This window comes from Fomitiporia mediterranea (assembly GCF_000271605.1).
Source record: "Fomitiporia mediterranea MF3/22 unplaced genomic scaffold FOMMEscaffold_8, whole genome shotgun sequence".
Taxonomy (NCBI): domain Eukaryota; kingdom Fungi; phylum Basidiomycota; class Agaricomycetes; order Hymenochaetales; family Hymenochaetaceae; genus Fomitiporia; species Fomitiporia mediterranea.
The window spans coordinates 1,986,889-2,001,033 of NW_006760393.1; the positions used below are offsets into that span (position 1 = coordinate 1,986,889).

The 14,145-nt window shown below is 46.8% G+C and overlaps 5 protein-coding genes across 5 annotated transcripts; 3 read left to right on the forward strand and 2 right to left on the reverse strand.

Annotated features, from left to right (window-relative positions):
• Positions 1 to 219: 219 nt before the first annotated feature.
• Positions 220 to 1,050, reverse strand: FOMMEDRAFT_135550 (Psf2-domain-containing protein; the record flags this gene model as incomplete). The annotated part of the gene is made up of 5 exons (XM_007268529.1): positions 220 to 348; positions 410 to 527; positions 581 to 686; positions 759 to 873; positions 931 to 1,050. The coding sequence occupies 5 exons, from the start codon at positions 1,048 to 1,050 to the stop codon at positions 220 to 222; spliced, it is 588 nt and encodes a 195-aa protein (XP_007268591.1).
• Positions 1,051 to 1,631: 581 nt separating this feature from the next.
• Positions 1,632 to 2,444, reverse strand: FOMMEDRAFT_111037 (uncharacterized protein; the record flags this gene model as incomplete). Its single annotated transcript, XM_007268530.1, has 3 exons — positions 2,236 to 2,444; positions 2,009 to 2,181; positions 1,632 to 1,952 (listed from the first exon to the last, which is right to left on the reverse strand). Exons 1-3 carry the CDS (start codon positions 2,411 to 2,413, stop codon positions 1,632 to 1,634), a joined length of 672 nt encoding a protein of 223 aa, XP_007268592.1. The 5' UTR covers positions 2,414 to 2,444.
• A 2,200-nt stretch (positions 2,445 to 4,644) lies between these two features.
• FOMMEDRAFT_147876 (uncharacterized protein) lies at positions 4,645 to 7,122 on the forward strand (the record flags this gene model as incomplete). Its single annotated transcript, XM_007268531.1, has 7 exons — positions 4,645 to 4,967; positions 5,029 to 5,272; positions 5,325 to 5,441; positions 5,495 to 5,590; positions 5,644 to 5,730; positions 5,781 to 5,951; positions 6,001 to 7,122. 7 exons carry the CDS (start codon positions 4,645 to 4,647, stop codon positions 6,736 to 6,738), a joined length of 1,776 nt encoding a protein of 591 aa, XP_007268593.1. The 3' UTR covers positions 6,739 to 7,122.
• A 95-nt stretch (positions 7,123 to 7,217) lies between these two features.
• On the forward strand, positions 7,218 to 8,501 carry FOMMEDRAFT_169461 (glycoside hydrolase family 16 protein; the record flags this gene model as incomplete). The annotated part of the gene is made up of 7 exons (XM_007268532.1): positions 7,218 to 7,392; positions 7,455 to 7,674; positions 7,729 to 7,812; positions 7,862 to 8,174; positions 8,237 to 8,294; positions 8,354 to 8,382; positions 8,442 to 8,501. 7 exons carry the CDS (start codon positions 7,218 to 7,220, stop codon positions 8,499 to 8,501), a joined length of 939 nt encoding a protein of 312 aa, XP_007268594.1.
• Positions 8,502 to 9,362: 861 nt separating this feature from the next.
• Positions 9,363 to 13,839, forward strand: FOMMEDRAFT_169462 (uncharacterized protein; the record flags this gene model as incomplete). The annotated part of the gene is made up of 9 exons (XM_007268533.1): positions 9,363 to 9,615; positions 9,678 to 9,897; positions 9,952 to 10,035; positions 10,085 to 10,409; positions 10,467 to 10,524; positions 10,592 to 10,620; positions 11,093 to 11,254; positions 11,312 to 12,328; positions 12,386 to 13,839. 9 exons carry the CDS (start codon positions 9,363 to 9,365, stop codon positions 13,808 to 13,810), a joined length of 3,573 nt encoding a protein of 1,190 aa, XP_007268595.1. The 3' UTR covers positions 13,811 to 13,839.
• Positions 13,840 to 14,145: the final 306 nt, after the last annotated feature.

Consider the following 14,145-nt stretch of genomic DNA (forward strand, 5'->3'; position numbering starts at 1 on the left):
CTAGAATCGTCTCCACATGATTGATGCCTGCCACCCTGTCTTTGCATGCGACAACATGCGCACGTTCGTCATGTCAAGTAATTATAGCCGTGATCCGCGCTATGCTTAGCCTATAGTCTCCTACGAACGTCGAGTTTGGTTGATTCATAATTCTCCCTGCTGCCACGCAACGGTAATCAATGCTTATCATAGAATAACTGCCGCTTAATCGTACACGGTTCATGCATACTCTCCATCAGGTCCTTGTTCTGTACTTGTGCTCTCCGGTTTGAGTTGAATAAGGGTGCCCATCGCTTTTGAGAAGAAAGGCCGCACTTCGTTGATCTCCATCGCCGAGACTCCTGTCATCTATCGAAGTACGTCAAATTTTTCAACAGAGATCTAAATAAGGATCCAGTCGAGAGCTCACCTGCAGTGCCGTGGGGTTGAGCCTTAACAGGGTTTCCCGAATTTTTGCCTGCCTCGTCTCGCGTATGTCTTTAAGTAGTTTCCGTATCTTGTCTGGCTGGTCGAGGTCATCAGCAGCTCTGAAGTAGAATATGTGACCGGTTTAAACAGAGAAGAAGAATCTGAGACTTACACGTCTAAAAGTACTTTTGCGATTTCAGTATACCGAAACGGAAAATGAGCAAGTCCGTCTTTCAACCTCTCGTCGGTCTCTTCAGCTAGCTTGTTTTGGAGGGATTCTAATAAAGAATAGCAGCTTGATTAGACCTACGCATGATCGTGAATAGGTCCTATAAGAAGTTGTAACATACCAACATTAAGCCAGGAAGGTGCAACAATATTGCACTTCTTTTTTAGCTTCAAATTGACCGCGATCCATAAAGGAATATTGCTCGAACGTCCTCCAGTAAAGGGTCCGTATAATCCCTAAGTGAGTACACTTAGCTTAATATTTAGCCGCAACTAAAGCGATATGACACGGACTGAAATGAACTGTATTTTGTCCATTTTCACGGCGGGTTTGATCTCTATGAGCTCATCCGACGCAATGAACTCAAGTTCAGGTGGGAACATGGAATTTCGTAGCTGAAGTGGAATCGCCATCGTGAATGCAGACTATATATGATCGTGAAGTCGAAGTTCTGCATGAACTGTAGAGGTGGAGTCTGAATCACGCGCGACTAGCAACGCGGCAGGTAACGTCATGTGCTGATCGTCACACTAACGATTGATTACAAGTTACATATACACATAACTAGTGTAGTGTGTTTCATTGCTCTATCCAAAGCCCGATGGCAAACATGCAGTGTATCAGGAAATTATCGAACCCATCCCTTTCGTTTCCCCAGATGGAGGACATCAGCTGCACTTTTGACAATTCCCCCTGCCTGATCTGGACTATCTGAAGAAGTAGTGTCCTTCGCGACCAAAGACTTTCTCTTCAGATTTACCCCGACGGTACGTGCGATCGGTGCAATGGAAACCTGTAGGATCCGGTCAACTTCCAACAGGCACTCGTAAGCACGTTTGTCCGCTTCCGCCACTGTTCTATTCCCGTCAATTCGACTCGTCTTTCGACTCTGCTGAGTAGGACGCATCGGGAAACGAAGACCCTTGTGCCTTATAAGTCTATCTGCAAGATAATGGAGCCACTGCGGATACATACACAATTGTTAGCAAACAGATCAGACTCTAAACATCTGACGTACCATCACGTTCGTAAGGGGTCTGAAAGATTCCCATTCATCCTTATTATGTTTCCGCATCATCCGATATATATCGTATTGGTAGTCTCCTTCTCCTTCAAATATATCATCTGTAAAGGGTGTCCAGAACGCATCTCCCTGGCCTTGATCGATACGGGAGAGGCCGAGATCAATAACAGTGGATTGAATGCCGTGCGACGGGTCGTCCAACGCAACCGTACCGGGCGGAGCAGTAACCAATGTCCTTGAAGGCTGCATGGTTTTGCGCACAAGGATTTGGCCCCAATGTAAATCACGATGCTAGAGTGATCACTCGTGGTTAGCATTTGTCACCGACAAATAAGCAGATGGCTAACCTCAAATCGGACGAGCTCTTCAGCGTGCCCTAGACTACGCACGACTTGCCAGAACACACTACAGGCCTGTCTCCAGCCCGAAGTGCCAGGCGAACTGAAGGAGAAGTTCTCCAAATCAGGTCCACCGTTCGGTAGTATGATAATTGCATATGTCTGTGTTGAACCAAAGCGGTCTTATAATATCAATTAGTCTTGGTCCTCATACTCGAAGTAAAGATTTTGCTCACCAGGCCGTACACTTTCTGAACCCTTCTTCTTGTGATATTTGTCCCATAGGTCAAGCAGTATCTGCGGGTACGGTCCTTGCACGACATGCGCTTTGAGTAGTTTTATGAACCCCTTACAGATTTCCCCCATAGCTCTTGTCACTACTATCTCTTTCAACACGTCTTTCGCCTCGGTCATAGGGGGTGGATCCCAATCTGTTGTACACGTGCTCTCAGGATTATCCTCTTCGTCATGCAGTGGTATTACTTTAAGGACAACATTTCCTATTCCAAAGACCTCCGAATATGACGCCTCACCGACCTTTCGGAAGGATTGAAAAGACTCTCTAGTAGCGTCACCGTCGAGCAGGCCGAAATGTCCTGAGAATCCAACTAATGAGTCCACAGGAAAAGTTTCGATGAAATGCTCGAAATCGAAGGGCGAGATTTGCCCGCATTCAGAGAGAAGAGGTCGCAAGAACGACGGAATGTGTCGTTTCCGCAATCCATTCAGAGAGCTAGATAATGATGGCTGCTCCGTTTTCGGATTAGATATTCGCTCTTTATTTGAAGGTGGATGACAGATGAAGGGATTTGTTGAGGGATGGGATGATTTTGCAAGCTGGAGGTCCGCAACATGTAGGGCGAGTTCCAATTCTTCGTCTATGGTGAGTGAAGTGTCATCATCGGACAACACGATTAACTGCGAGGGACTAAACCTGACGGGAGGTTGCTTCATGAACGGTACCTTTGATCGTGAAGGTTTTACAGGTGTGAGTTGGCGAGGACGCGCGTGAGACGTATCATAGTTAACATGCGTCTGTGATGTTACGTCTGTGCTATTCTCCCTGTGAGCACTCGTGTCTAGATTTTGATCGGATAGATTCCGGCTCTTAGTACTCGATTGTCGAGATCCTGCTCGACCATCCTCCGATCTCCAAGGTATTGCAATAGACTCACGGGCGGTATCCTCCCCGGCTCCCTTGAAAGCTGTGGATTTAGTTGTTTGTCTTGAATGAACGTTATTGACTTTCCCATCCACCTTCGTCGTTTGATTCCGTTCGGACTCTGAGGGCACATTGATTTCGACCTCCGACTCTGAGTCAGAAACAACAATGGTACGGACGGCTTGTCTAGATATGCGAGGTTTAAGTGGAACATCAGAGTCGGAGTCACCGAGCGAAAGATGCTCCTTTCGTGCATTCGATTCCCTCGACTTCTTCGTGCCTTTATTGGACTTGCGTGAGTGAGAGTCAAGTGTAGCACCCTTGGCGTTCCGCCTGACCTTTAGAGGTTCCGGTGACGGTACATATTCCTCGCCAAGGTCTTCCTCCTCAGACGCAAACGATGCGTAGCTTTTCACTGCGGCCGATCTGTGCGGTCGATTAATAGCTTTACATGTAACATCATTAATGTCGTTCGCTAGCACATTCGTCTTCGTCACACGTCGCTCTTCGTTGATTCGGCGTCCCGCACCATCAGTAACAATGATGTCGATTTCGACATGTGGAGAAGCGTTAGACACCTTTCGCAGCGTATGCGGGGTGCTCTTCACTACTCCTGCACGTGCTTTCACAGCTTTAAAGCGAGCAGCTGGTGAGTTGGGAATATTTGGAGAATAGGATGCCAATGGTGTACGTATTGGTGTCTCCTTCACTTTGGCCTTCCTTCCCTTTACCTTCTGATGGTTTGGGGACATAATGGACCGTCGAGGCAGCTTGTGGTCGGCCAAGGGTAGTTTGGGCTCCGCGAGTTTAGACGGAAAGGCATATATGTCCTCAACGGCCTCCTTCACTGGAGAACAAGGCGAGTCACCTGTGTCTGAGTCCGACACCTTTGGAGGGGAAACGCTGAAACTGAGTCGCCTGTCGCCCGTGACTGCCACAACACGATGAGCACGTCGTCCATACGAAGCCACCTTCTTCGTCCTTGCGTGGTACATGATAATTTGTATGTATAGTAGTCGATAGCCTCCAGTGCTGATGCTAATGAGTCGAAAACGCACCTTGAGGCTCTTGAAGGGACGGACAGTTCTAATGCGTGTCGTACGCGTGCTGTTCATGTTGTATCTGCTGTATTTCAACGTCACGTGATGCTGTTGCAGCCATTTTTTGTCAAATTTTTGATGATGCGCTTTCTCTGAGTCAAATCTGACTAACGATACTTAGTCGAACTGCTAATGCAGATAGTTTATAATGGAATTTCGTGGTGTTAGCTCGTTTAAATTTCACTGATCAAGCTTGTGCTGCTGTGTATGCGGTGCTATAGAAGTAGCACTAATGAAGGGAATTGCAAGTCTACTATTGCCAAATATGGATATCGTGTATTACTAACAGTGCATGGGATTGGACCGCGGGCGGTGTGGCACGGAGCTAGCAACTACTCACCCGTCCATGTAACATCTTTTCTTTCCTCTAAACGCGCCTCGGAATGGACAAAACTGACGTCGAGGTGATTGACCTTACTGGTTCTACACCTAAATCTCCAACACTCCCAACAACCAGAACAGGCGTCAGATCTTTACGGAAGCAGAAACGACCACACACAGACCTGAACCTGACTCAAGGAGCTGCAAACGAAACGATAATCATTCTAGATGGAGACGAAGAACCATCGTCGGTGCCATCTTCCGGACCCGAGAAAAAGCGAAGAACCAGGAAAAAGAGGAAGAAACCGTTGCTGCCAGAGAACGAAATCGCAGACGATGCTGAAGACGGAGAAATAGTGCAATTGCCACGAGAGGGGCAGACCACGTAGGTACTACGTAGATTCTATTGTAGGATTAAGCACTAATTCTTCACATCCGCAACGCAGCTCATCCTCTTCTCTGTTCTATCTCGATGACAAACCGGATACACTGCCAGAAGCATCACACGAGCATGGAGCTACTTCCAATTCTATGGCTCTGGAAGTAGCTGAAACGGAAGCTCTTCTGCTTCTTGATCATGTTACTCTCAGCGTTGCTCAGAATAACAGCGTTGCGTTGAAAATGAAAGAAGCGGCTATGATTGACTCGGACACCGATGACTTCATTCACTTCGCTGACGCCGAGCTAAATGTTTGTCACTTTGCGCATATATGTGACGTTTTCCACTGAAAATAAATTCCAGCTGTTTACAAGGTACTACGAAGAACAGAAAGATGATCATGTCAGGAAAGCACACTTAGTTTGTGGTCAATGTGGTGCAGAAGGGGATCATAGACAAGCAGACTGTCCAGTTGTAGTCGTGAGTGACGTGACTTAGCCTTTTCCTTCTTTTAACTGATTATACGGTTGCAGTGCCTTACATGCGGAGCACACAATGAACACTCGACTCGGCAGTGTCCTATTGTCAAAACGTGCTTTTCATGCGGCATGAAAGGCCATATAAACAAAGTCAGTTTATGCGAACATTCTTCCTTGCTCCTGACCTATTAACTGTTCTTCAGGACTGTCCGAATAAGTTTATGTCTCGCCAGATGACGGATAGATACTATGATTGCAGCCGGTGTGGCTCGATTCTGCATAAAACAAGGGTGAGCTCAGTCAATGTGTATCGGTTAATGGTACTCATTTTATTGATAAGGAATGTCCAACGTTGTGGAGAATGTATGACTACATGGACGATACAGATCGCGATGTGACGCTAAAGATGAGAAGAGAAAAGGAGAATCTCCCGGTTGGACAAGGCGGCGAGGGCTACATCGGCGAAGATTATTGGTGCTATAATTGTGGAGCCTCAGGTCATCTTGGCGACGTGCGTTTCAAAAAAGTAATATTGAACTACGCAACTGACCCTTTTCCAGGACTGTCACGTAGAACCGCTTAATCCTGATGCAAAAGAACCCTCTGCATTTGGCTCGTACAACACAATGTCTGGACCTTTCGCGGATAAAGAATTTGCGCCGTCAGACCGGCGTAAACTCCGACGAGAATGGGAATTGAAGGGTAATTTCGATGACGGATATGGTTTTGCTGGCCCAAGCGACGTCGGGAAACGTGGACGTGATAAAGAAAGGAACCGGATGCGCCGTCGGGAAAAGGAGACCCAGGAAGTCGACGATGTCTACGATGGCGACGACTGGTTCGGTAGTCGACAACGTTCCGAGACTCGACAGCGACTCTCGCAGAATGCGAAACGCGGAGAACCTACTGGGAAAATTGTTTTAAAGCTCGGCAGTGCAAGCGGTTCCTACAAGGACGAGCAAAGGCCTGCTGATAGACTCCTAGACCGCATTTCCGACCATGCGAAAAGGGATAGTAGAGTGGCTCGGATAGAAGACCGAAGGTCTGCATCCCCAAGCAGTGACCATACCTCCAGGCGGCGGCGACAGGATGATGCGTTAAGACGCGAGCGTGGTCAGAAAGGTGATCGGGAACGAGGAGATAGAAATAGAGCTAGAGACAAAGGGAGGGATGAAGGCAGACACAGGGAGAGATACATTCAGAACTCTGAAGGAAACGCATTTCGACAACGAGTGGAGAGCAAGAAACGTGACCAAGATAAATCAGGTCGTCAATACTACGGCGGCTATGCTCGATGACCACCTGCCCGTTTGTGTATTGTCTTGTTTGAATTGGCAAGGCCTTGATGCGTACGGATTTTGACTGGGCTGACTACCTAATTGCAGAAATCTATATGACGTTGACGCATCGGTTTCTGAGAATATTGCTTCATGTCATTGACTTGGACTAAGTCCACCAAATCATAGGGTGATAAATCAAGTCAAGTACAGTTTCTGCGATCCAAAGTTGAATGGTCATTTGGTATATGTATCCGTTTTATGCAAGTACCTGTTGTCAGCTTTCAAGTAATAGGCTGACGCAGCCTACTTGCACCGTCAGCCAGTCGCCTAGCCCTTATAACAATTTGCCTTTTCAAACTACCGCGGAATTATATCCTTGTCTCTTACTCGTATTACATCCCCTACAATCCCCAATTACCCCTGCATATACCATGATTATTATACCTTCCGCCTTTTTCGTATGCTTTCTCCCCTCCGTCGTTGCATCTCATGTCTCCATGTTCCCATCAATTGCCTCCCCAATCCAGAGCTCTTCAACTTTCGTGTTGAAGCATAACATTGTTGGAGATGATTTCTACAAATACTTTATCTGGGATACTTTTGATGACCCAACGCAGGGCAGAGTCAATTACGTTGACCAGGCCACGGCTAGAAAACGCAACCTCGCCTCAGGTACGCACTCAACGTTAAGTGCATGTGTCCATTCCTCAACTATCGAGCTTGACTTGTATTAGCGACTGCAAGTTCATTCATCATGAAAGTAGACGATACGAATATCGCCCCGAAGAACTCGAGAGGCCGCGACAGCAATCGGATTAGGTCTAATGAGACTTACACTGATTCAATACTTGTTCTTGATGTCAAGCATATGCCGTGGGGTTGCGGCGTCTGGCCGGCATTTTGGACCGTGACTAATGGCGAATGGCCTAACGGTGGAGAAATAGATATTATTGAGTCAGTTTTCCTCCAAGGAATAAAGTTTCTTAGTAGCTCATTCTCAAACCCCAGAGGAGTAAATCGGAAATTTGAGAACCAATGTACTCTTCATACGACTCCCGGGTGTCTTATGGACCACGATCGAAAGCAAACCGGGTCAGTCATCTTTTCCGTGTTGTGCTTCTGTACTTACGCTATTCGGCAGCATCTCGGTTGGGGACGACTGCAGCACACTCTCGGGTTGTGGAACAGCTTTCAAGAGTATCAGCTCTTATGGTCGCGTTTTCAATGAAAACAATGGCGGGTATTTCGTCATGAAGAGGACGCAGTCAGAGGGTGTATTCATCTGGTTCTTCGAGAGAAACGATCCAAGTACACCACTTGAGGTCAGAGATGGCAAATACGCTGGTCCTAATAGTTATTGGCCCACTCCAGATGCAAGCTTTCCATCATCAGACAAATGCGACTTTGCATCGCATTTTAGTGAACATGCGATTATACTCAACACAGATTTTTGCGTGAGTGAGATCCACCGACGTTTTTGTTCTACGTCGTGGTACTGACAAGTCACACTACTTAGGGAGATTGGGCTGAAAAAAGTTTTTCGCTGAACTGTGGTACAGGCTCGTGTGCAGCGTGTAAGTGACTAAGATCGATCTGATTCATAAAGTATCTTACGATGTATGTCCGGTTTCAGTCGTGGACAACAATCCTGAGCAATTCAAAGTTAGTAGTCTTTCTTTGGAAGACAGGATTGGATATTGATATTTCAACTGAACCTGCAGGATGCATACTGGGAGATACACAGCCTTCGAATTTATGTGCCTGCAAATCCGATTATTTGACTGAGGGATTGGCAACTGAGTTTGTGCGGATTTCGCGTATGATTGTCCAAGATCTTTAACCAACGTCAATTCAGAACAAAATTATGATACGGCGAGTGTAGTATTGGACGCGAAACGAAGCGTTGTAATACCAGGACTCAAGCCACAGTTGCTGCATCTCTTCCAGTCATTCGATTATAAAGGGATAGCATAATATTTTCCGCTGTGTCGTTCAGATACTCACATTCAAGAGTGACTGCCACACGTCTAGGCTTGATTGACATCAAAAAGTGTCAAGCTACAAACATGGTCAAACAACGGGATTGAGAACAAGACAGTACGACGAGACTAGGGGTGAAGCAGACGATGACGCACAACTTAGGACCGGAAGTTTCGATGTGAAGCACAAATCAAAACTGTAATCAAGACTGTCGTAAATATAATCCACGGTTTCTCGTCTCCTCGAAGTTGTCGATTCGGCATGGCTTTGCTGACATTTTAATTCCAACTGGGCTGACCAGCCGATCACGGGACCGTATCATACGGCGGTGGATAAGTCAAACAAACCAAACACCGTCGTTCATAAGTTTGAGTCCGGCAAATCAAATGGCAGCTGCCCAAAAGTCCTTGTGCAACTTCTGCGGACAGGGGACTGGACAGTTGATCTAGTACGTCCAATGCAATAAGAACGTGCGTGTACTCATCCAGCCACCTTGTCAGCCTCCTACCAGGACGCCGATCGGCACTGATTTCTCTCAATGTCAGCCCCTTGTCTAGCTTTAAAATGGCTTGGTTTTTAGAGGTTTTACGATAACACTCCTTTCATCCCTCCGATCATTACCACTCCAAAGTATCCATCCACGAAAAAGAACACTCCACAAGATGATGACTATACCGTCTGGTCTTCTTCTCGCATGTCTCCTTCCTGGTGCTACTGCATCTCTTGCCGCCAACTTGAGTAACATCCTTGGACAGCCCCCTTTGTCGCGCAATCCTTCAGCATTCATGTTGAAGCACAACATTGTTGGAAACGACTTCTTTAAAGAGTTCGAATGGGACGCCTCTGACGACCCAACACACGGTAGAGTCAATTATGTTGACAAAGCCACAGCTATAAAACGAAAGCTCGCCTCGGGTATGTATCCTCAATGTTGTTTGCATGTAACAACCCCCCATCTATTAAACATAACATATTAGCAACCGCGAATTCATTCATCATGAAGGTAGACGATACGAATATCGTCCCAAAGAATACTAGAGGCCGCGACAGCAATCGCATTAGGTCGTATGAGAGTTACACCGATTCTGTACATGTTCTCGACGTCAAGCATGTGCCATGGGGTTGCGGTACCTGGCCGGCGTTTTGGACTGTAGCTGAGAAAGACTGGCCGCATGGTGGAGAGATAGATATTATTGAGTCAGTTTCCTTCAACGGATCATAATTATTGTCGGCTAATTCCCTACGTTTCAGAGGAGTTAATAAAGAGCCTGTCAATCAGGCAACCCTTCACACGTCTCCCGGATGTCAGATGCCGCAGAACAGACCGCAGACTGGGTCAGCCGCATTCTTCGTACTAGAACATTCTACTCACATCGCGCTATAGGAATACCGTTTCGACAGATTGCAATGCCTTCGATAATGGCAATCAAGGTTGTGCGACCAGTTTCCAGAAGTCCAGTTCTTATGGCCCGGGTCTTAACAACAACGGTGGTGGGTATTTCATCATGAAGAGAACACAGGAAGACGGCGTATCGGTATGGCATTTCGGGAGGAACGACCCGAATACTCCACCCGAAGTCAAAGCTGGTGAATACATTAATCCTGGCAGTCACTGGGGTACGCCAGACGCTCGCTTTCCATCGACAGACAAATGCAACTTTGCGTCGCATTTTACGGCACACAAAACCATCTTTGATACCACACTATGCGTGAGTTATACTGTTCAACTTTCCCAAGGCGTTTCGGACTTTGAACCCACATTATAGGGAGATTGGGCTGGTAATGTTTTCTCGTCAACCTGTGGCAAAGGGTCATGTGAAGACTGTAAGTGGCTGAGCCCTTAACGCATTAATTGACCATTTAGTGATGTAATGTTCATACAAATTTTTAGTCGTCGATAAAAATCCTAAGGCGTTCGAGGTGGGTAGTTACCTTTAGAAAACGAGATTTAATTCTAATTACTTATACAAAAACTGCAGGACGCGTACTGGGAAATTAACTCCCTTAAAATCTATACACCCGGGGGGATGTGATCGAAGCGACGGGTACCGAATTCATTTGGGCTTTATGTATACTTATCTGAGGTTTTGGCCGACGCCAATTCAAACGAAGTGCATGTACGAGATGATGTACGATATGTTCCTAAAAGCAGACAACACGTTCCCGTGACCTGACTGAGTTTACACGCGTTGTTTACGCTTTCCATATAAGGCATAGTGGCCAAACAGTTCGAGTTAGCGTGCTGTCTGGCGATCGTCGTCAGTTGACTCTGAGTTGAGCACCGTGAGTTGTCTACCTTAAGACATGGCTGCCTCAAGAACCTGTTAACGACGCACGGCATGATAAAAAAAACAATAAAACATCATAGAAATTATCAATTGACGACCTCTAGCACCTCACGACTCTTGACGCTGGTTTCACGCTCACTGGCACACACACAAAAATGATCCCACTTATCCCAGCACTTGCCCTCTCCATTTTATCCTTGCTTTGCTCAGCATTCTCTATTTTCCGTATCCTGGTGCCCCTTATTCCGTATAATCGCATCCATCCGGTAATTTTTATGCATCCGTTGTTTATTCCGTTTCATTGACTGCCGCCTTCAATTTAGACTAGGAAGATACGTAAGACACTTTCCTTGTCACATGCAGATAAAGCACACCTCTGGCTCTCAGGCCTCGACATCATCTCTTTGCTGGTTTTTGTTTGGGAGGTATTCAACCAGAATCTCGCACAGACTACCAATCGCAGCGTTGGCACGGACACGGCGGCGTCTGCTCGCCTATTCCTCGTCCTGACATTGAGACAAATTTTTCTGCTCGGTATTTCCGCCGTCTCCCTCATTCAGGTCCGTAGGTCCCTACAAAGCTCATTTGGCATTTTTCACTGGCGCGTTTGGGTACCGCCATCCACTGTGACTGCCATCTCGACTGCCATCACTGGTATTTATGCTAGCAAGGGGATACAAAGCTTCCGGATTGGAGTTACCGCCTACATAATCTTCCTTGCTATATCTACCACAGCTGCAATCATCTTCCTCGTCGTGTCCCTCCGCGTTATTCAAGATAAACTCATGTCAAATAGCGAGTGGTATGATTCGTGGTATGATGCTATAACGGATGTGAAATCGAGTTACTCCTTCCCGACTGAGGATGTTGAAGCTCTCAAAGATGGAAGCTCGTGGATCACATCCGACGCAGGATCACGTCGCGACTCGATTTCATCATTTTCCTTCGAATCCACTGCACGCTCCGCGGAGACCAGTCACGATGTGAACAATCAGCAACAAGTCGGTGAAAGCTCGCAGCAGGATAGTTCGTGGCTAACAGAACCATCAGTTCCGCCTCGAACTATAACTGATTGGTCATTTTCAACAAATCCCGAAGTCAATATGGCGCATGCCAGTACTACGATGGATAACCATACTCAACTAGGGGTTAACCGAGCATCATGTCCTCTTACTCCGGCTCTATCAAGTACACAGTTTATTGGTCATTCCGATCTTCATCATCGTGGCGTTGGTGATAGAAATGACAGTTTCCAGACTTTTAACAAGATGTACACAAAGGACGACAGGGCACGTTGGATACGCATGGCTGGATGGCTTGCTTATATCTGGCTACCATTAGTGAGTATAATCTGTCTTCCCTGTTCACGCTTAGCTGATAGTCTTGCGACGTTTTAGAGCCTTGCTTTGCCTTTCATGGTTTCGACCTCACTTCACGGCCCGACTCCTGTGCTGTTTATCATTTCAATGACAGTTTCTGCTCCGTTACTCGCGTTTAACGTTTTGATTTCACCGTTGCCTATCACGACCAGCCTTATGGAAGATGTCTCGAATCTACCTAAGCTATCACAACTTGAAGGTGGCTACAAACGTAGCGCAAGTATCACTATTGTTGAAGGTCGTCGAAGTGGAGATGTTTGGCTTTCCAAAGGCGACGCTTTTGATGGTAAGAACAGGTTGAGCCGTGGGATCAGTCTCCTCTCCAAGGCTCCCAAGCTGGCCGTTCTTCCGGCGAAAGCAAGCAACTTCGAAGTCGATAACTACTGTAACATCAACAAATCTAGTACAGCCGAGTATCCTGTATGGGGAAATTCGGTAGCTACTTCTGCCTTTGTTGCTATTGATCCTTATCGCGGCGACGAAGTTGGTCAGTTATACGGTCCACATGCAACGAACGACAGGAATGACTTCTTAGTACGAAGTGGGAACTCGATGCGGTCGTTTTCAGGCACTAATTCGATGCCTGTAAGCAGAAGTTCCAGCATAAGCTCTGGCAGTTCGAAGGGAGATAGGATTCGGAAATTCCCCTTTACGACTAATTTGGAGACCATACTTGATACGAGCTTGAATACACCACAACGAGCAGTTCGTACGGACAACGAAGGTGGAATTTTCTTTCCCAGATCAGAAATGCCAAGTCATCCACATATACTGGCCTTGCAAGGTGCCGGAACTGCGTCCGACCAGACTCAGGAGGGTCTAATAGCTTCTGTGCGACTTTGCGATCAGCAGGACTCACCCAACGAAAGCGACAGCCTTTCGGCGGGACTACTTCCGCTCCTTGTACCTGGACTTAAAATCGGTTCTGCCAGTGAAGCCTATAAAACGCCTGAGAATAAACGGGAACGACCAAGCACACTCCTACCCTTTCCGTCTCCCGAAGACATGTCTACGCCAAAGCCACAAAGGTTGTGGATGGACGGCGTTGATGTTCCGGAGCAAACCGAGGATGTCTTCGGTGGAACTGACAACTGCAAGGTTCAGAGGAGCAGAATCCCGCGATGGTCGCAGGGATTGCAGAGGCCTACGTCGTCGATCGCACCTATCGGCGAAATGGTGAACCAAGGTCGGACTGGATATGCGTTGCATACTGCCATTGATGACGGACAGACTCGGCCTTACAGACCATCAATGATCCCCGTACCCGTACGCCTGCAAGGAGCTGATGTCGAGTACACCATTGAACGTGCACCATATGCTTCTCGCTACAGGGGTAACAGTTTGGTCTCTGAAGGTCAAAATCTACCTTTGTCCCGTCTGCCAAGGTTGGCTAGATCAGCATCTGATAAGAGGGCACCAGTTGTCCGTCACCAGCCAGTATAGCCCATAGAACTTTGATGGCTATCACATTCTTGGCTAGTACAAACGTATAAATCCAACCTCAACACTTCATTAAATGCCCAAGGTATTGCTTTTTCATGACTTCATGACCGTAACGTCGTATCTATATGTAAGCTTATGTCTATTTCGCCTTTTTGCTTTGCTACGTGCCTTGCTTTGAATTGCTCTCCGCCTAATCCTTGCTGTTCCATAAATCCCATAGACTTTGTCCCTTGTTTTGTTTGAGTATTTATCCACGTTGATCGTCGATGCTATCCGGTTTCGTTCCGTTTCATTGTACATTGCTCGCTTTTGACGTTTTGAAAGAAACTAGCTCA